The following is a 19,984-nucleotide window of genomic DNA, read 5'->3' on the forward strand; positions in this document are numbered from 1 at the left end:
TATATCAGGTGCTATCAACAGAGAAAACCAGCTTCAAATAAAAGCCGGCATGTTCGGCCATTCAGCCACTTTTAATTGGGCTTCAGGTGCTTCTCACATGGGCAGCTCTGTATATCCTATTCCTGAGAGAAGAACACCAAAGACTCGCTTTTTTTTTTTTTTTTTGCAGTTTTTGGCCAGGGCTGGGCTTAAACCCGCCACCCCTGGTATATGGGGCTGGCGCCCTACTCCTTGAGCCACAGGCGCCACCCTGGAGAAACATCCTTAAACTTTGCTATGTGCTTATTTTAATGGACCCATAATTTGCCCATTAGACCCATGTCATAGATGAAAATGCCTTTCTTTTAAAATAAAGTAGAAAAGTGAGTCAAATTAAAGAAAACTAATAAGCAGTGGAGTTCACGTCAAAGTTGGGGTTGGGAGTCTGAAGGGAGGGTGTGGGAAGAAAGTGTCTCCTGGAGCCTGCGATGCCATGCTCCTGAGATGCCATGCTCCTGAGATGCCATGGTGAAGAGTGGCCAGGGGTCCTGAAAGGTGTCCTGGAAGCCCGTCCTTCCACCTCTGGGGCAGATGGTGCTGTCCTCACTGAGCCCTGGATGAAGTGCTTGAGTGGGTTTGGGGATGGCAGTTGGACCAAGTATCACCCACTGAAAATCTTAGAAACTGCTCAGAAGCCAGGTATTCCCACAATGAGAGGAGTGGAGGACAAATTCCTTTAGGGAACAACAGGCACTCATGACACCGCTCCCCCCCCATTGTCTTTTGTTTCTTCTTTGTGAGCAGGTAGAGCAAAAAGTATCTGTGAAGTGGCCATAATGCAAGTATGTCAAAAATCTAAAGTAGTTATCAAGTAACCAGGGGGAGGCTGGGCACCACTTTCCCACTTGCTTTCCCGCTCTCCAGGGATCAAATACAGGAGCTTAAGGGGATGTCTTCTAGGCCTGGACTCTGTCCTGAGCTTGTCAGTCACCTGCACCCTCCCGCCCAAGCCCCTTTCTGAAGCCAATATCCAGTCCACTGCCGGCAGAACCCTTCCCCAGGAACATTCCCAAACACCGGTTTTGTTTTCCCAAACAAATCTAAAAATTGGGTAATAAATGCTTTCGCAAGTCAGTGGTTTATACTTTGCTGCTTTCTACAAATTTGAACAAAGGTCAAATGAACTTGTCAGCTGATAGATGAGTAACAATAATTTCTGATGACAGATAACTGTCCGACTTTAGCCCATTACCCAGGAGCATAAGAATTCTACTCCCAGCCACTTACGAAGGAAAGCAAGGCTTCCTGGCACTGACATCTGCAAAGAACTGTTGACAAAAGTTGGTCTCGTTCTAGTCTGAATAAACTGGGGGCAGAGAAGAAGCCCCCCCCATGTCATTACAAGGCGTATTTCTAAGCAAAGAAAGTCACAGTGAGAAACCACTAGGAACAGCTGAAGTTTGTGACTCACAGTCCCACTCTGTGTGTAAGCCCAAGAGAAACAGAAATAATATGTTCACGTGAGAATCTGTACCTGAATATTCCCGGCACCTTGACTGATAATTTGTCCGAAACTGGAAACACTCGGAATGTCCTTCAACTAAGTGGCTAAAAAACTGTGGTATATGCGCACACTGGAATTCTACTCAGTAGTAAAAAGAAACCAACTATTGCTACATGCAACAACATGCGTAGATCTCAAAACAATGCCGAGTGAAAAAAGCTAGTCTCAGAAGCACAGACTGTGTGATTCCATTTATGACGTTCTGGAAAAGGCTGGTTGCCGGACGGTGGGCATGGGGGAGGGCTTCACTACAAAAGGGGAGCATGAGGAAATCTGAGGAAACCATAAATTGTTCTTTATCTGGATGTAGTGGTAGTTCCTTAAATCCATAAATGTGTTAAAATTCATGGAACTGTAAACACCAATACACACACATCACTTATACTCTGCAAATTTAAAAATAGAGTAGAACCTCTATAAGTTGACCACCCGAGGGACTGTAACACACTGGTCAACATATGGAACTAGCCCTGCTGTACTGATATGTGCATGTGGTGCATGTCTGGCCTATGCAAATTAGATCAACTTAAGGAGGTGGTCCACTATGGAGGTTCTACTGTATATAAAATTCATATAAAAAACACATGCAAGCCAACAAAATTTTACTTAATATATAACATGAAACATAATGAGACTATCCTGATCAACTGTATAATTATAGTTAAATGGCAACCCAGGTATTTTAGGCTAGGTGTTTGTAATGACAAAATTTATGTTGATGCCCTAACACCCAGTGTACTTGAATTTGGAGATGGGACCTCTAAGGAAGTAACTAAGGTTAAATAATGTCACATGGGTGGGACCCTGATCCAATAGAATTAGTGTCCTTATAAGAAGAGACACCACAGAGTCATGCATGCACTCTTCTCCCTACCCCCTTTTCCAACACCAAAGAAAGGCCAAGTGAGGACATGAGAAGGTGGCCAACTGCAAGCCAGGAAGAGAGCCCTCACCAGACCCTGACCATGCTGGCGCCCTGATCTAAGACTTCCAACCTCTCAAACTGTGAGAAATAAATACCTGTTATTTAAACTTTGCATTGAGGGTATTTTATTTCACCAGCTCAAGCAGACGAATATCCCAGGTCAAAAAAAAAAAATTGAGACAAGTACAACAGACTGAATAATAAAAGGCTTAAAAGCATCAAAAATACGTAACACTTAGATAAAATTCTGGAGGGAAGAAAGGAAATACAAGTTCAAAGGGGAAAAGGGCATAACACTTCTGACCATAAAAGAGCTTGTCTGTGTATTCTTAAAAATGTTTGGTGGTGAATATAATTTTGCTGTCATATGTGGGCCCCAGAGATCACCTTTTTTTTTTTTTAGAGAGTCTCACTTTGTCATCCTCGGTAGAGTGCCGTGGCATCATAGCTCACAGAAACCGCCAGCTCTTGGGCTTAGGCAATTCTCTTGCCTCAGCCTCTTCAGCAGCTGGGACTATAGGTGTCCACCACAACACCCAGCTATATTTTTGTTGCAGTTTGGCCGGGGCCAGGTTGGAACCCTCTACCCTTGGTATATGGGTCCGGCGCCCTACTCACTGAGCCACAGGCATTGCTCCAGAGGTCATGTTTAAACGTGATGAAATGTCTCATAACGTCAATGATGATGATAATTAGTGGGAAATTTCACCTTTTACAACTAATTAAACTTAAAATGAAAACTTTTAGATGGCTCCAATCCAGTAAGAGTAACTACTTCTCTTTTCTGCCAGGCCCAGAACACTATGCCTGTCCTACACACAGGATTTGTATACAAATGCACAGAAAAAGGTCCCCATGCAATAGCAGCACAGGTACCATGGGGCTAGGGAGTGGTCCAAAGGGACTTGGATCCTCCTCCTTCCAAAAAGGGGCTGTATTCACACAATACTTATATAAAATTTTAAACTGCACAAGGTTGAAATTTAAAAACAGGAAGGCAAGTCAGCAGCTCAGCCTTGTGAGACGCTCTTGGCAGCACCAGAAAGGAGCTGTTGACCAAGAGCAGAAGGGCCCAGAACTCCCCAGCAAGCCCCTCACCCCCACCCCAGCAAACAGGCTGCCAGACTCCAACCTTCAATTTTTTTTAAAGGTTTATTACTTCAATAGTGAATTATTTTTTTAAAAGATGATAAAATTCATTTATCTTCCAGTAGAAAAGGGACAACAGAGGCTTGTCCCAAGATCCAGGAGCACTGGAGAGCAGGGTCACGCCCTATCCCAGGGGAGGTATCCAGGCGGTGAGCCTCCAAGGCCTCCCCACCTCCCTCCATGCTGGCACCTAAAATCTGAGGGACCCTGAAGGGAGGCAGCTCAGGGCACAGGCTGCTACCATCGCAGCCAGGGAGTGGCCAGCTCAGTGTACAGGACGATGCCAGTTTAGGCTGGAGGAAAAGGGCCTCCAACATCCAGCGTCCTGCCAGAGAGTGAGCAGAGACCACTGGAGAAGCTGCCCCAGGCATCCTGTGCTCACACCATTTTCTGAGGCGGGATCTAGGCAGGCAGACCTTGGAGGAAGCTCATGGTCACAGCCTGAGCCGTGAGTCCCTGGCCCCTGCCCACCTGGCTTTGGCACAGGAAGCCTGCACATCCAGCCAGGACCTCCAGGACAGCGCCCTGGCCTGGGAATAAGAGGCCTGAGCTACCAGGCTGGGGCTGCAAGGTTTGTCCTGATGGGGAGGGAGACCCCCAGAGATGGTGGGTGTCTTCAAGAGCCAGGACCCAGTGGCTGAAGGGGCCAGGCTCACCCAAGGGAGAGGACACAACACCTATAGCACCCACGGTCAGGCCTGGGGGTCACTTGGAGAAAAGGTTCCAGAACAGTGCTTGTTCCCTGAGTCCCTTCGGCAGCAGCTCCATCCCTGAGTGTGTCTGTGCACGCCTGTGCATGTGTGTGCACATGTGCCGGGGCGTGTATGCGATGTGCAGACAGGTGTGGCAGCTGGGGGCTCAGGCTTTGGGACTGGCAGGCTGCATAGACTCCTGCAGGAGTGGGGTGTAGGGGCCAGGGGGCTGCTCCGGCCCGGTGGCCAGGCTTGGCCTGCTCCCGCCATCCTCGGGACCCTGTGGAGGAAGGCGAAGCTGGATTACCAAGCCCCATCCCCAAGCCCTCACCCTCAGCACCAACCCCAACCCCTACACCCACAGCCCCCCAGGCATGAAAACCTCCCTTTTCCCCCTTGATAGCACCATTTACCAAGTCACGGAGAGGTGAGAGGAAGCTGGAGTGACTACAGACTTCTGCAATATTGGTACAAAGGGCCTTCTCATCTCACTAAATACCACCTGGCCCTGCCTCCACCTACTTTAGAGATGGGAAAAGTGAGGCCCAAAGACACAGAGGCCAGGGCAAGGGCAGGGGCTTGTGTGCAATAATACTACTAGCACAAAGTGAAAAGGCCAGCACGGCTACAGACAGGACAGTGCACTTTTAAACCACAGTCACAGCGGGTATTCAGCCTGGACAGTACCACAAACAGGAAGACGAGGGAAGGCAGCCATAGTGCGCCACACACAGTGACAACAGGACACCAGCTAGTAACATTCCTAAAAATCATCTGTTGTTCATGGATGTGTATGTACAGATTTGGAGGGAAAAAAAAAACCTACACACCAAATTCCTGGATGGTTGCCTGGTGGTGGGGGAGAGACCTTGGGGAGAGGGACAGGAACACAAAAGAAGAAAGTAGAACAGATAGCACAGACATTAACAATTTACAACAATAACAATTGTTAACAAGGCCAGTGGCAATGGCTCACGCCTGTAATCCTAGCACTCTGGGAGGCCAAGGCAGGTGGATAGCTTGAGCTCACAAGTTCAAGACCAGCCTGAGCAAGAGTGAGACCCCATCTCTACTAAAATAGAAAAACTGAGGCAAGAAGGTCACTTGAGCCCAAGAGTTGGAGGTTGCTATGAACTATGACACCATGGCACTCCTCCCAGGACAACAGCTTGAGACTATCTTAAAAACAAACAAACAAACAAAACAATGTTAACAATTGCTGAGTCTGGGTGATAGGGAACTCAAGACTATGTTGTAATTTATCTAATTTTACTTTTTTTTTTTTTTTTTTTTGAGACAGCCTCAAGCTCTCACCCTGGGTAGAGTGCTATGGCATCACAGTTCACAGCAATCTCCAACTCCTAGACTCAAGAGATTCTCCTGCCTCTGCCTCCCAAGCAGCTGGGACTACAGGTGCCCGCCACAACGCCCAGCTATCTTTTGGTTGCAGCCATCATTGTTGTTTGGCTGGCCCAGGCTAGATTTGAACCCACCAGCTCCAGTGTATGTGGCTGGCGCCTTAGCTGCTTGAGCCACAGGCACCAAGCCTAGTTTCACATTTTTAAAACTTTCTCAACTCAAAATAATTAAAAATAAAGATAATAATGATAGTCAGAGTGTGGGATATCTCTGTTCCCCTAGCCCCCTGCCTCACTCTACTTAACAGGCATCCTCAAACTATGGCCCGCCGAGGACATTTATCCGTCCCGCCAGGTGTTTTTGCCGCTGCTGCCTGTTCTGCTTAACAGCCAACTCGTCCCAGGGCCTGCAGTCTGGCCCTCCAACGGTCTGAGGGACAGTGAACCAGCCCCCTGTTTAAAAAGTTTTGAGGACACTTGCTCCTGAAGAACCAAGAGGCCTCCTTGCCCAGCCACTGTAGCTGGACACCCAAAGCCCCAGGGCTGACTTCACCACAGGGGAGAGGGATCAAACCCCCATCTGAACAGAAGGCAAGGGTGGGGGATGCCTGCTTCCTTCCACTCCGGCATTACGCCAGGCCCTAGTGAGATCAGCACCCCCCACTGCCTCAGAGGCAGCATGGGACACCTGGGGCAGTCAGAAACTCAACAAGGTGGGCTTGAGAGTCATGACTTGAGACAGTCTCACTCAAAAGTAAAAAAGGGAAAATGACCCCCAGGCTATTAAAGAACCCTTGGTCTTTCCTAACAAACACCAAAGGAGCCAGAAGGTGGAGCACATACTTCCTCCTCCTCCCTTCCATTCTTGTTTGATTAAGGAGAAAGTACTTGGAGTAGGGAAAAGATCAATGAGAAGCTAAAAAATGTCCAAGAATATTTTCCTGAAGGGCTAACATATATAGTTGCCCAGGCTGTTCACTGCACAAGGGCATCTAGCCTACGGGCTCCAAACCAGTCAACACAATGTTTGCCAGGTCCTCTAACCTGGGTAGGCCTCATCTGCCCCAGAAGCTCTTTTTCTTACTCATGTAAGATAGCCAGTCCCAAACCTGGGTGCAGGGCAAGTGTGGGGCCTCCTGCAGGGACCTAGGCCTAAGACTCAGGACAGGACTTGGCAGGGGGACGCCCACTCCCCAAGCTGAAGCCAGACAGCTAGAGGATACTGCACTTCCCAAGTACACATGACTACAGGTTTGGGGGTATCATCTAGGGTGAGGGTTGAGCTGCCTTCCAGAAAGCAGAGCAGTAGCATCTCTTTAAATCAAACACTTGTCTATTATAATAACTTGAAAATTGGACTTCATTGTCAAAATAAAGAACAGACCCCAGTTTGGGTGGGGGTAGAGGGGATGGCAGGACATCCTGATTATACCCAGAGAGGTGCAGCCATGGGGCTCTGACTGCTCTGTCTGTGCCAAAGTGAATAACTCCTTCCTCCTCACCCCCTCCCTGAAAATATCAAGCAAGTTTCTGCAGGGGGGAGTCATGGATGGGAAGAGGCAGGGACATAGATGGGGCCAAATTGTACACAACAGAAAGGTGACCTGGAGGAATCCCTGGCAGAGAGGAAAGGAAGTGGGAGCCAGCTAGAATACCCTGCCCCCAGCCTAGGGACCTGATGTGCTCAGACTCTGCCCCTGACACCCCTAGAGCCTGGCTGGAACATGGCTGTCCCTCCCCACCCCTGCAGGGCTTGCAGCCAGCACGCCCCTGCCCACCACTTCACATTTTCTGTCTTATTTCCTCTTCCAGCCCTGGCAACTGAGGTGGACTGGAGACAGCCAACTGGTCCCAAAGCATGAGGCTGTTGCCTCATGCCTTACAATGTGGCTCCCAAGAAAGTTATTTAAACCCAAACAGACCCAGCCCCAGAAGCTCTCAAGGGCAGCACATTTTCCAGAAACTAAAATAACAGCTATTATCAGAGGCACAACCATAGAATGACCTACCCCTGTCCAATCCCAAACTGTACAGCCTATGGCCCTGCCTGTCACACCAGCCCTGGACCTTAGCCTTCCAGAACCTCATCAAGGAATCTGAGAACCCCCAAAGGCACTGGCCTACTTTTCTCGCAGGTAGAGCTGCCCGATAAAATCGGGTTAAATCTGAATTTCAGGTAAACAACGCATAGGTTTTCAGTCCAAGTATGTCCCATAGTTGTATGGGAAACACTTAAACTGAACATTATTCATTGTTTTCCTGAAATTCATCATTAACTGGGCATCTTTCTGTGATTGTTCCTTGTTTTTGTGTTCAATCGAACAACCCTACCTTCTGGTCCAGTCCTATATATACAGTCGGTGTGCAACTGATGCCTAATTTTTTGTTCTTGGGCAGTCACCTAAGGTTTAGACCAATGTTTCTCAAACATGTTTCTATACCAGAATCCTCTTGGTTCATTCAAACACAGATTTCTGGAGTCCTCCCCTTTCTATTCCAGGAGGCCAGAGGCTGTCCAGGGACTGGCATTCCTAGTAAACTTCCCCAGGGGCATCTATTGCACAAGAGGTTTGAGAAGCAGTGGGCCTAAACCTCAATCTTGCCTTTCTAATGTGACCTTGCAAATAGGACACCAGCCCAAAGAACACAAGTCACTCTCTACGATCAAAGAAAATACTCTTCACCCAGATCATGGGAAGGTAGGTGGTTTCTCCAAAAGCAAAATATACAAATGTGCATCCTTAGTCTGTAGACACTCCAGGTGAAGTTTAGGCTGAAAGAAATGTGTGAGACCCCCCAAGTGTTTGAAGCTGCCAGCATTCTACTCTACAGCGGGCGGGTAGGGAAGAGGGGAGGCATGGCATTACCTGGTACCCACCTACAGCCTTGCTTCCTGCAGCACAGCGCCCTTGGGAGCTGATGTCATCAGGGATTCAGAATAGGCCTGAATGGCCTCCTTATCCTTTGAGCCCTTTTTACTACTACTCCAAAATAAATAGCATTTCTCCTAGAAGATAACCAAGCTAATTTATAGTTGACATTGAAGCCACACAAAAAAAGGTTTTTACACTGATCTTTGATTTTCCAAAAGCAAAAGACAAGGTGCAGAATTTGAGAGTCCAGCAACCCTTAACACGTGGAGTCAGCTAAGATTTGGGGGAGCTGTCACCCTTTGACAGAAAATATGAGCATCTTCAGGAAACACACATGCAAAGACGGGCAAGCCAAGCTTAAAAGGGTTCATCTGCTATGAAAATTTAGGCCACAGAGAAGAAGTGAGCTTGGGAGATGGGCCGTAGTGGCCAAGAGACAGTGTGTCTAACATTTTAAACCAGGGACAAATAGACTGTTCTGTTAAAATATGTGGGATGTTTTTTTCCTTCAAGAATGACTAGAAGGCCAGGTGCAGTGGCTCATGCCTATAATCCTAGCACTGGAGGCCAAGGAGGGAGGATTGCATGAGCTCAGGAATTCAAAACCAGCTACTTAGGAGGGTGAGGCAGGAGGATCATTTGAGCCCAAGAATTTGAGTTTGCTGTGAGCTATGATGAGACACCACAGCACTCTACCTGGGCAACAGAACACAACTTTGTCTCAAAAAATAAAAATAAAAAAGAATGACTTGAGAAGAAAAATTTCTCTCAAGTAAAATTAAAATACATTGAGTTTGGCTGGGCGCCTGTAGCTCAGCGGCTAGGGCGCCAGCCACATACACCAGAGTTGGCGGGTTCAAACCCAGGCCTGCCAAACAACAATGACAACCACAACCAATGAATAGCCAGGTGTTATGGCAGACACCTGTGGTCCCAGCTGCTTGGGAGGCTGAGGCAAGAGAACCGCTTAAATCCAAGAGTTTGAGGTTGCTGTGAGCTGTGACACCACGGCACTCTACCAAGGGTGACACAGTGAGACTCTGTCTCACAATAAATAAATAAATAAAATAAAACACATTGAGTTTGCCAGCACGTGACTTCTTCTTTTTCAAATACATGGCAGGGCATGGCAGCTCACTCCTATAATCCTAGCACTGTGTGAGGCTATGGTGGGTGGATTGTTTGAGCTCACCAGTTCAAGAACAGCCTGAGCAAGAGACCCCATCTCTACTAAAAATAGAAAAAAAAAAAAAAAACAAACAATAATAAAACATCTAACCAGGTGTCACAGCAGGCCCCTATTATCCCAGCTACTTGGGAGGCTGAGGCAAGAGGTTATCTTGAGCCCAAGAGACTGAGGTTGCTGTGAGCTATCATGATGCTACAGCACTCTACCTAGGGTGACAGAGTGAGACTCTGTCTCAAAAAAAAAAAAAAGAGAAAATGGGGACAAAGACATAAAAACAGGTAATGCCTAACTTTAAGTCAAAGAATACATAATGGCATAAATTTCAATCATTTGGCCTCCAGTGAAACCTATAGGGAAGAGCCCCAACCACACCACCCATAGAAATAACAGTGTTTCTACTTGGATTTGGGGGTGGGACATTGGCTTGGGGGCTGAGAAAGGGAAGGGGCCCCTAGCCTGCACCTTCACATTCTGTGCTTCTGGATCCCCTTCCTCACACTTCTCTGATAGACAGTGAAGAGAGAGACAGAAGGGGACAGAGGGCCGAGGCTGTCTTGGCCGAGCCCCTCACAACCAGTCCCCAGAGACTCCTCATGTGGCTGTGTATGGTCTCATCAGCTGACACCCTTGGTGATGCTCTGCCCCAGAAAAATGTTCACAGGCTGAGAGCACAGTTTCAGGATCCTTCCTGCCCCCCACCCCTGCCTCAGAAACTGCAGAAGAAACTGCAGCAAATTTCTTCTTGCCCACTGTAGTCACAGCAACAGGGGTGAGGGGCACCTGAAAGGGCTGGTTAGTACCAATGTTCATCTGGGGCTCAAACACTAACGGCAGTAATGTGATAAGAGCTGGTGGCCCCTGGCCACCTCACACAGCGGAAATGTTTTCCCCCAGAGGATAGGGAATATGGAAGCTGAGTTCTAGGTCCAAAAGTCCAGGTTAAGAGCCTAGACTTACTACTCCCGCAAGCAAGCACACAAGCTTCCTCCAAGAAAGAGAGAAAAGAGAAAGAATTGGTTTGCCAACACCAATGCAGGTCAAAGATGACCCAAAGACCAGCAGGGCAGCAGGGCAGCCCGAAGGTCCCATGGAAGGCCTTGGCCTGGGGCCCTAGGACGACTCAGGTGGGGGCCACCTCCTGAGTGGGTGGCTTTCTGGTTCATGCCTTTCTCCCAGTGGGTGGCATGCCCTCCCCTGCTCCTCGACCTCTGTGATTACAGCTCTCTTGTCACCATGCGACTGCAGTAATTCACTTACAGGTCTGCCTTGCTGTCAGTCTCCAGACTTCATGATCTGGTCATTTCTATACCCCCTGACCTGTGTATAGTACCTCACAAAACATAAGCACTTGGCAAACATATGCTAGTGAATGCCATGAATGAATGAATGACCCCAAACTAAGAAGGGGTATTTGCTGTCAGCCCTCTCCTTCCTGCTCCTGAAGGTTGAAAGCCTACAGATGGGGTTCCCCATGTATGTTCCCTTCCTGATACCAGCTGACCATTTTGGCTGAACTCATCAAGGCCTCCCCACTGGTCACCTGCCTTCCCCCCTCCCAACTAAGCGCCTATTTGCCCCAGTAGTTCCTCTCTTTGAAAACCTCCTACGCCTACCCAGAATCAGTCCCGAGATGCTCACCCTATGTCACAGGGCCTGGCGTGACCTGCCCTGACCCCCTCCAACACCATCCCCTACTTTTCTTCCTCTCCCTTTAATGTATTTGCATTAATGCTTACATTCTTTCCTCACAGTCTAACTATACCTGTGTCTATCCCCTGCCCCGGGACATGCACCAACCAGTCTGGGAACCATATACATGACTGTTGAGCCACTGAAGGAGGGTCAGTCCAGATCAAGACTTGCTGAATGTGTATAAGACACATGGGCTCTCAAAGACTTAATTAAAAAAAAAAAAAGAATGCACAAATATTTACATTGATTACATACTTAAATTATAATATTTTGGATATATTTGGGTCAAAACAAATTTATGATTAAAATGAATTTCACCTGTTTCTTTTGACTGACTGTGGCCATTAGAAAATTTAAACTTGAAATCTCATGTGGCTCACCTTGTCTTTGAGTTGGACACCCGTGGCTCTGGCCCATCACATTTTTTATCATGTTTAGTATCAGAGAAATTATCTTTTCTGTTTGTTTTCATGTCTCCCCTAATAGACCAGACTAGAAAGCCAGCCTCTCTTGTGCCCCCTGAACATGGATCTCACCTGTCTTGTCAGCTATACAACCATCTAACAGCCTGGTACTAGCTTGATAAACAAATGATCCAAATATCAGGTTTCATGACTCAAAACCCACCTGCAGCTCCTCCAAGGGAGGGCCCCAGGCCTTCTGGAACAGGCAGAGTAGGGACAATGCAGGAAGCGAGAGATGCAAGGATGCAGGGTGGGCCACCACAGCCGTGGCCGACCCCCACCCTTGGCAAAGAGGTAAGCTGCCGGCGCCTGGAGGATCCGACCCAAAGCCCCCTCCCCCCAGCAGGCAAGCAAATGGCTGTCAGCCCAGGCCGCGCTCTGGCCACCACCTACTTGGCTCCGGATCTGGTGGACGACGGGAACGAGCAGCAGCATGCAGCCCAGGGCTAGGAGCACGTACTGCGCGTAGTGCAGCACCTTGGGCATCAACACCAGCTGGGTGTAGAAGGTACGGAGCGGCTCGCCCTCCATGGCCCCTCTCTGGGGAGACAGAATGACACGCACTTAAGCGGAGGCCGCAGGTTGCGAGCCCAGGGTGCAGAGGCCACCCACGACACCGTCCTCCGGACCCCCTTGCCCCTTCCGCACCTCCAACAACCGGGACAGACAATGCTTCGGAGGCCCTGGGCGAGACTACATTTCCCAGACCCCCTTGCAGGTGAACAGGCCCCCGCGACCGCGTTCTGGCCAATGGAAGGTGGGCCTGGGATCATATGGGCCCTCCCATATGATTCTCCATCATTTTCCCCACCAATGAATAGAGCCGGAGCCGGAGCATCTGTGGGGCAGGCAGGCCATCAGACGCTAAGGGCCCTGGCGCCCTGAAAGACCTCGTGTAGCCGACTTCCGTCTCCCTCCAACCCACTGCGACTGGGCTGTGCGCCCACCTGCTGTTTGGAGGCTGCCCTGGCCATTAGCGCACTCTGATTTAAAATGAGGTAAGCCAGAAAAAAAATACAGTAAATAAAATAAAATGAACTATGCCAGAAGAAATTCTGGAAAGCTGGGAAAGAAGAAAAGTCAGGCGAAAGCTGACCCCTTGAAATCAAATTCCCTCTCTCAATAGGGCCAGAGACTTTACCGTTTTATATAGCTCTGTCTTCCCCATCTCAAGGGATCTTTCAGTTCACTGGGATAACTGACATATGGTACTCAAAGAGTGTGAACTTTGTAACACATTGTTCACTATCACGCAGTCCAGTTACCTTGGCCCAGATCTTTTCCTCTCTACTAAAGGCTCCACCCCCGCCTCAAATACCCACATTTGCATCTCACTATGAGACCTGACACCCCCCACCCCCACCACATGCAGTCCTACCTCTTCAAACCACAGCAGCGGCAGAACCACTGGCTCGATATTCCCCGTTTGTCTGGAATTAAGCAAGATATAGCAGGTGAGAAGTTTTGCCAGTGTTTTGCAACACGCAGCTGGGGACAAGTAATCAAGCTCCTGGGGTCTGGAGGGATTTGCTTTTGCAAGGATGGCCAGGACAGGCTCCTCCATTTCGATTTCCATGGCTTCAGTCTCCCCCTCCACACACACACAATATAAGATACCGTGAGAGACACCACATAACTTTTATTGCAGTATATTATTATTATCTTTGAGACAGAGTCTCACCTTGTTGCCGTTGGTAGAATGCCATGGCATCATAGCTCACAGCACCCTCAAACTCCTGGGCTTAAGCGACACTCTTGCCTTAGCCTCCTGAGTACCTGGGACTACAGGCACCCACCACAATGCCCAGCTATTTTTAGAGATGTCTCTGTCTGGCTCAGGCTGGTCTTGAACCCATGAGCTCAGGCAATCCAACTGCCTCTGCCTCCCAGAGTGCTAGGGTTACAGGCGTGAGCCACCACACCTGGCAAATACAGTGTCCCTGGGTGGGCTTAAACCACCAACCTTTTGGTTAACAACCAAATGCATTAACCAATTGCACCAGGGACTGTGGTGACTTTATTATAATTGTTCTGTTATTTGTTATTAATTGCTTACTGTGCCAATTTATAAATTAAACTATCATAGATATAGATGTATAGGATAAAACAATATATACTGTAGAGGGTTCAATACTAACCCCAGTTTCAGGTGTGTACTGGGGGTCTTGGAATAAAGATAAAGGGGGCCACTGTACTTGATTGGTGTTGGCTTAGTGTTTGGATGTACTTCTGTAAGGAATCTCCCCTCACAAGGAGCAACTTGACAATTATCTTTTTTTTTTTTTTTTTGAGACAGAGTCTTGCTCTGTCATCCTGGGTAGAATGCTGTGGAATCATCATAGCTCACAACAGTCTCAAACTCTTGGTCTCAAGCAATCCACTTGCCTCAGCCTCTCAAATAGCTGGGACTACAGATGCCCACCATGATGCCTGGTTAGTTTTTTTTTCTAGTAGAGACAGGGTCTCACTCTTGCTCAGGTTGGTCTCGAACTCCTGAGCTCAAGCAATCCACCCACCTCGGCCTCCCAGAGTGCTAGGATTACAGGCATGAGCCACTGTGCCCAGCCACAATAATCTTTTTAAATTAAAAACTCACATCCCCTATATGGCAGGGATTGACCTAGCTAACATATATTCGTTCATTTTAGAAACAGAATCCCAATTTTATTTGGGATGGCAGGCATCCAGCTAAGAGACTATGTCTCAGCCTCTCTTGCAATGAGAGTGGACTGTATGACCAAGTTCTGGTTAAAGTAATGTTAGCAGAAGCATTATGTGTGATAACTGGGAAGGCTGCTTTATAAGAAGCTTTCACAGCTGGGAGGTGAATTCTTTTTCCCTTCTCCCTGTCAGATGCCTGGAATGCAGAAGCAATGGCTGGAGCTTCAGCAACTATTTGGATCAGAGGCAACCTTGAGGATAGAAAAAATATGCTAGGAAAACAGAACAGAAAGGTGGTTGGAACTTGAACCATGAATGTCTTTGGAGAGCTGCCACACTGGGACTGTCTGCTCAGACATCTTCTAAAAGAAGATTTAAATGTGTTTACATATATCACCTACACGTGAAAACAGTGGAAAACACCACAGAGATACAATGAGAGGTGCCATTCGCTTTGGCTGCTTTTCTCTGAAAAACTTTGTATGAACTGAGGTAAATTACAGGCAGGTTTTGTGAGACTCCACTGACGTTATCTAGTGAGCAAAGAGCACAAAGTTCCTCCAACACGTCACAGTGAAACGGCTCTGCTTCCTGGCAGCTGCATCTCTAGGCCTTTCCCGCAGCCATACCTCAGCGCTGAGAGGGGTGGGGAATAAACTTCTGCTGTTGAGACCACTTCCCTCATGTCCTCTGCTTCTAGTCTCCTAGGGAGTTTGGCAGCTGTGAGGCCCTGAGAAGTTGAGTTAGTGGCCCACAGGTCACTGCCAGGCAGAATGCAGCTGTCCCTATAGACTGTCAAGAATATAAACTACAGCTCAGTGCCCATAGCTCAGTGGTTAGGGCACCAGCCACATACACCAGGGCTGGCAGGTTCGAACCCAGCCCAGGCCTGCTAAATAACAATAACAACTACAACAACAACAACAACAAAAATAGCTGGGTGTGGTGGGGCACCTGTAGTCCCAGCTACTTGAGAGGTTGAGGCAAGAGAATCTCTTAAGCTTAAGAGTTTGAGGTTGCTGTGAGCTGTGATGCCACAGCACTCTACCAAGGGCAACATAGTAAGATCCTCTCTCAAAAAAAAAAAGAATGTAAACTACTTCCTAACAGGGGAAAATTAAGAGGCCTTTGGTTACAATCCAGATTTTGGGATCCTTTTAGAAAATGAAGAGGATGTGGCCAGACTGGGCCCACACTCCCAGGAGGGAGTGGGGCTGGGGGCTGGGCAGGGGCTGCTCCCTTGGTCCCAGCCCTACCCTGGCTTCTGGGCTCCTCCGTCTGCATCACCTGCCCGGCCTGGTAGCATCTGAATTAGGAACCCAGAACCACGTGGTAAAACCAGAGTGAGAGCTTGAGCTGCAGACACCTTGCCCAGGCCTGCTACTGTCACCCTACCACCCTCAAATCTACTAACAACAAATCCCCTGAGCAGCTTCAAAATATACAAATAAAATAATACAGGAATGAGACTGGAGACAGTGAGCTGACAGCAGTTATTCCCTGCCATTCTCTGACAAAGTGTTATTCTTTCTAGCTGAGAAGCATCTTACAAATGCTGAATAGATGCTCACATTCCTGCAACTCAGGAATCTAAGATTTTTTTTTAAAAGACAGGGTCTCATTTAGTTGTCCCGGCTAGAATCAGAGGTGGCATCATAGCTCACTGCAACCTCAAACTCCTGGGCTCAACCAATTCACCTACCTCAGCCTCCCCTGTAGCTGGAACTACAGGCACTAAGAGAAAAAAAAATTTTTTAAATTGAAATTAGGTCTGGGTATGGTAGCTTACACCTGTAATCCTAGTACTCTAGGAGGCTGCAGCAGGAGTTTAAGTTCAGGAGTTCAAGACCAGTCTGAGCCAGAAGCAAGACTCTGTGTCTACCAAAAGTAGAAAAATTGGCTGGGTGTTGTGGTGGGGACCTGTAGTCCCAGTTACTTGGGAGGCTGAGGCAAGAGGATCGCTTGAGACAAGGAGTTTGAGGCTGCAGTGAGCTGTGATGCCACTGCACTCTAGCCTGAGCAACAGTGTGAGACTCTGTCTCAAAAACATGAAAAACAATTTTCAAATGCTAAGAAGTACAGACACTGACACAGAGACAAATCAGTACCCGCTTCAGTTCTGTCAACATGTAAGCTCGCTGGTGAGGACGTGAGAAACTGGAACCCTCCTGCACAACTGGTGAGAATGGAACAGGGTATAGTAGCCGTGGAAAAGGCTCCTCAAAGGTTAAACACAGAGTCACCATGGGTCCCAGCAATTCCACCCCTAGGTATATTGAAAATGAGAACATATGTGCCTCCCCACCCCCAAACTTACATATGAATGTTTGTTCATAACAAAACTTGATGTCATCATGAACCTTGATGACATTTATCATAAGTGAAAGGAGCCAGTCACAATAGGCCACGTGGTGGCTGATGCTATTTATATGAAGTCTCTAGAACCATTGCTGTTCCCCATGCCCTGTGCACCACCAGAGTCTGAGACCCTTGGAGTCCTGAGTCCCTGACCTCTCCCTGAGCAGTGCAGCCCCACTTCCCAGATCCCACTCACCCAATGCCTTTCACGGCTTTGATGTAGAGGTTCAGCTCCAGCTTCACGGAGCAATTCATGGGGATCCCAGTGACCTGCAGCAATGCACATATGAAGGACAGTGACTACCCTCAATCTTCCTGGACACCTTCAAACCCTTTTTTCCCTGGTCCCACTCAAGAGGAGGGCATGCCAGCTTAACTGCCCAGTGGAGTTTGCTTTTATCTGACCACATACAAGCAACAGGTTGGGGGAGTCCACTCTTCTAGAAATTTTGTGTGCGTGGACTAGGATGGCCCCTAGTGGTTCTCAGTCCTTTCAGATAAGCACATGCTTCCCAGGCAGTTCTGTCCGCAAGCTCATGGGGCCTTTCGAAAGGAAGCCCCTCTCAGGATGGAAAAATCCTAATCCCTTTCATCTGTCTTTTTCAACAAGTAGTACAGAATAACATCCTTTTAGATGCTTCTTTCCAACCTCTGCGTTAAATGATATGGGTGAGAATCTCTCTTTTTTTTTCTTTTTTGAGATAGAGCCTCACTATGTCGCCCTTGGCAGCGTGCTGTGGCATCACAGCTCACACCAACCTCAAACTCTTGGGCTTTAGCAATTCTCTTGCCTCCGCCGCCCAAGTAGCTGGGACTACAGGCACCCGCCACAATGCCCCGCTATTTTTTATTGTTACCATTGTCATTTGGCAGACCCTGGCTGGGTTCGAACCTGCCTGCCCCGGGTATATGTGCCTGGTACCCCAGCCGCTGAACTACAGGCGCTGAGCTGAGAATCTCTTCTTCATTCGCTCCCAACTTTTCCTGATCATTTCAAAGAGAAAGTCTCAGCCAGGAGTTTGCACGGTCCTGCCTCACTACTAGACCTCCATTCTTATTAAATGGTCCTGAGAGCTGACCTCAGGCCCTGCACCATTTCCCAGCAACAGTCTTTTACCTGCAGCCTAATAACATTTTTTTTCCTTGTTCATTTTTATGGTTGTCTCTTTTTGGAGAATTTTTACAGTTTCCTATTTGAGATATAATAGAAAGATTCCTTTGTGCAGAATTTTTTTTTTTTTTAATGAGATGATTTTGTAAAAGTAAATAACAGAAGTGACGCAAATGTGTCACCAAAAACAGGAAAGTGGTTCTGGAATGAAGTCCAGAAATTATAGTGGAAAGAAACCTAGGTCTGAGGTCAGAGGAACACAAGTGGTTCTTCTGAGCCAACACTCACTTCCTTGTCTGTAAAATAGATAACTCTACCCACCTCAGAGAATTTTTGCAAGGATAAAATAAAGTATGCAAGATGGCCACACTCAGAGCCAGTGTTAATATCGGGAAAGGGCATTATCTTCAGTCATAGCCCAGCACTCTGAGGCCCTTCCCGGGCCCTGTGGCAAAGAGGAGCCAAAGACCTTACTCTTAAAACTGTGGAGAGGCCCGGCGCCTATGGCTCAACCAGCTAAGGCGCCAGCCACGTACACCTAAGGTGGCGGGTTCAAATCCCCAGCCCGGACCTGCCAAACAACAATGACGGCTGCAACCAAAAACTAGCCGGGCGTTGTGGCGGGCGCCTGTGGTCCCAGCTACTTGGGAGGCGGAGGCAGGAGACTCGCTTGAGCCCAGGAGTTGGAGGTTGCTGTGAGCTATAATGCCACGGCACTCTATCCAGGGGGACAGCTTGAGGCTCTGTCTCAAAAAAAAAAACTGTGGAGAGTTTGAACTCGAAAACCTGATGGAATAGGAGTGAGATCACCCATGTATAGAAAGGAGTTCACGCGACAGGTCTGAGGCTTACCTGCTTAGGCTACTGGCAAAGCTGGGGTCTAGGAACTCCAATTTCAGGAGGGTCCCCTGCCACTCTCTAGCTTATAGGAGTGGCTTGCCTTGCCTAGACTATTAGTACAAGCAATGACTTATGCTGAACACCTGCTTTACTTCTGAGAGTCCAGAATTTTGGTACATGCCAGAATTTAGGTGCCCACATGATCAGCCCCTAATGAAAACCCTGGCAATCAAATTCTAATGGGCTTTCCTGATAGACAGCACTTCATACATGTTGTCACACCTCATTGCTAGAGGAATTAAGGGTGTCTTGCGTGACCCCACCAGGAGGGGACTCTGGAAGCTCCAGCCTGGTCTGCCCTGGACTTCTCCCCTCTGCTGGTTTTGCTCTGTGCCCTCTCACTGTGATCACCACCACAGGCTGAGTTCTGAGTCTTCCTCTGGACTCCTTAAGCCGGGGGATGATCCTGGGGGTTCCAGTGTAACCTGCCATCCTCTTCCCCTCTCTGGAACACACTCTACATCTTGGGATCTCTGTGTGGGTCTCTTCTTTCCCCAATAAATTTATCCCATGCCCTCCCTGGCTCACTCCTCCAGCTACTGTCAGGCCTCCTCTTAGAGACCAAAGTCCCCCTATTCCGTGTACCACCAAGAATAGAAACTTGGACCCACCCCGTCACCACCTCTCTTCCAGTTTCAGGACCTAAAAAGGGGCCACACAGAAGCAGCTTCTGATAGGGAACAAACTGATTCCATGTCCTCCTCCCAATGTGCCCAGATTAAAACCAAAAATTCAGAACCCACTTCCTCTCCTGTCTGCCCCAAGTCAAGCTCATCTGAAAGCAGAGGGTAGGGGGCACCAGCTGAAGTGGCTGCTGCACAACCGCTCGCTGCCTCTCTTGGGCTTCCTGGACTTAACTCCCTTTTTCTTGATGTGGAAGAAAAGAGAAAAGCCATGCACAAAAATGAAAGCTACCAGCGAGACTGTGTTCATGGTGGATTTCTCTAAAAGCCAGCAGAGCAAAAGAAACAAAATGAATTAAAGAGAGAAGATACAAAGCTGGGGCCAGGGTAGGGGCCAGGGTGGGGGCCAGGGTGGGGACCCAGGTGTCTTTTTTTTTTTTTTTTTT

At 48.2% G+C, this 19,984-nt stretch overlaps 1 protein-coding gene across 2 annotated transcripts in view; it reads right to left on the reverse strand.

Moving 5' to 3' along the window:
* Positions 1-3,601: 3,601 nt before the first annotated feature.
* Positions 3,602-19,984, reverse strand: part of SCARB1 (scavenger receptor class B member 1) — an 81,943-nt gene continuing 65,560 nt past the window's right edge. The window contains exons 9-13 of one of the 2 annotated variants that reach the window (XM_012809045.2): positions 17,101-17,174; positions 13,264-13,315; positions 12,279-12,425; positions 8,546-8,674; positions 4,478-4,589 (exon numbers count right to left, since the gene is read on the reverse strand). In XM_012809045.2, the coding sequence (XP_012664499.1) occupies positions 8,546-8,674; positions 12,279-12,425; positions 13,264-13,315; positions 17,101-17,174 (402 nt within the window). In that variant the 3' untranslated portion in view covers positions 4,478-4,589. Of the gene's footprint in view, positions 4,590-8,545; positions 8,675-12,278; positions 12,426-13,263; positions 13,316-17,100; positions 17,175-19,984 lie in introns of both variants that reach the window. The other variant, XM_003796065.3, reaches the window with a different exon arrangement.

The sequence above is a fragment of the Otolemur garnettii genome, unplaced genomic scaffold (assembly GCF_000181295.1).
Source record: "Otolemur garnettii isolate 467f Iridium unplaced genomic scaffold, OtoGar3 scaffold00099, whole genome shotgun sequence".
Taxonomy (NCBI): domain Eukaryota; kingdom Metazoa; phylum Chordata; class Mammalia; order Primates; family Galagidae; genus Otolemur; species Otolemur garnettii.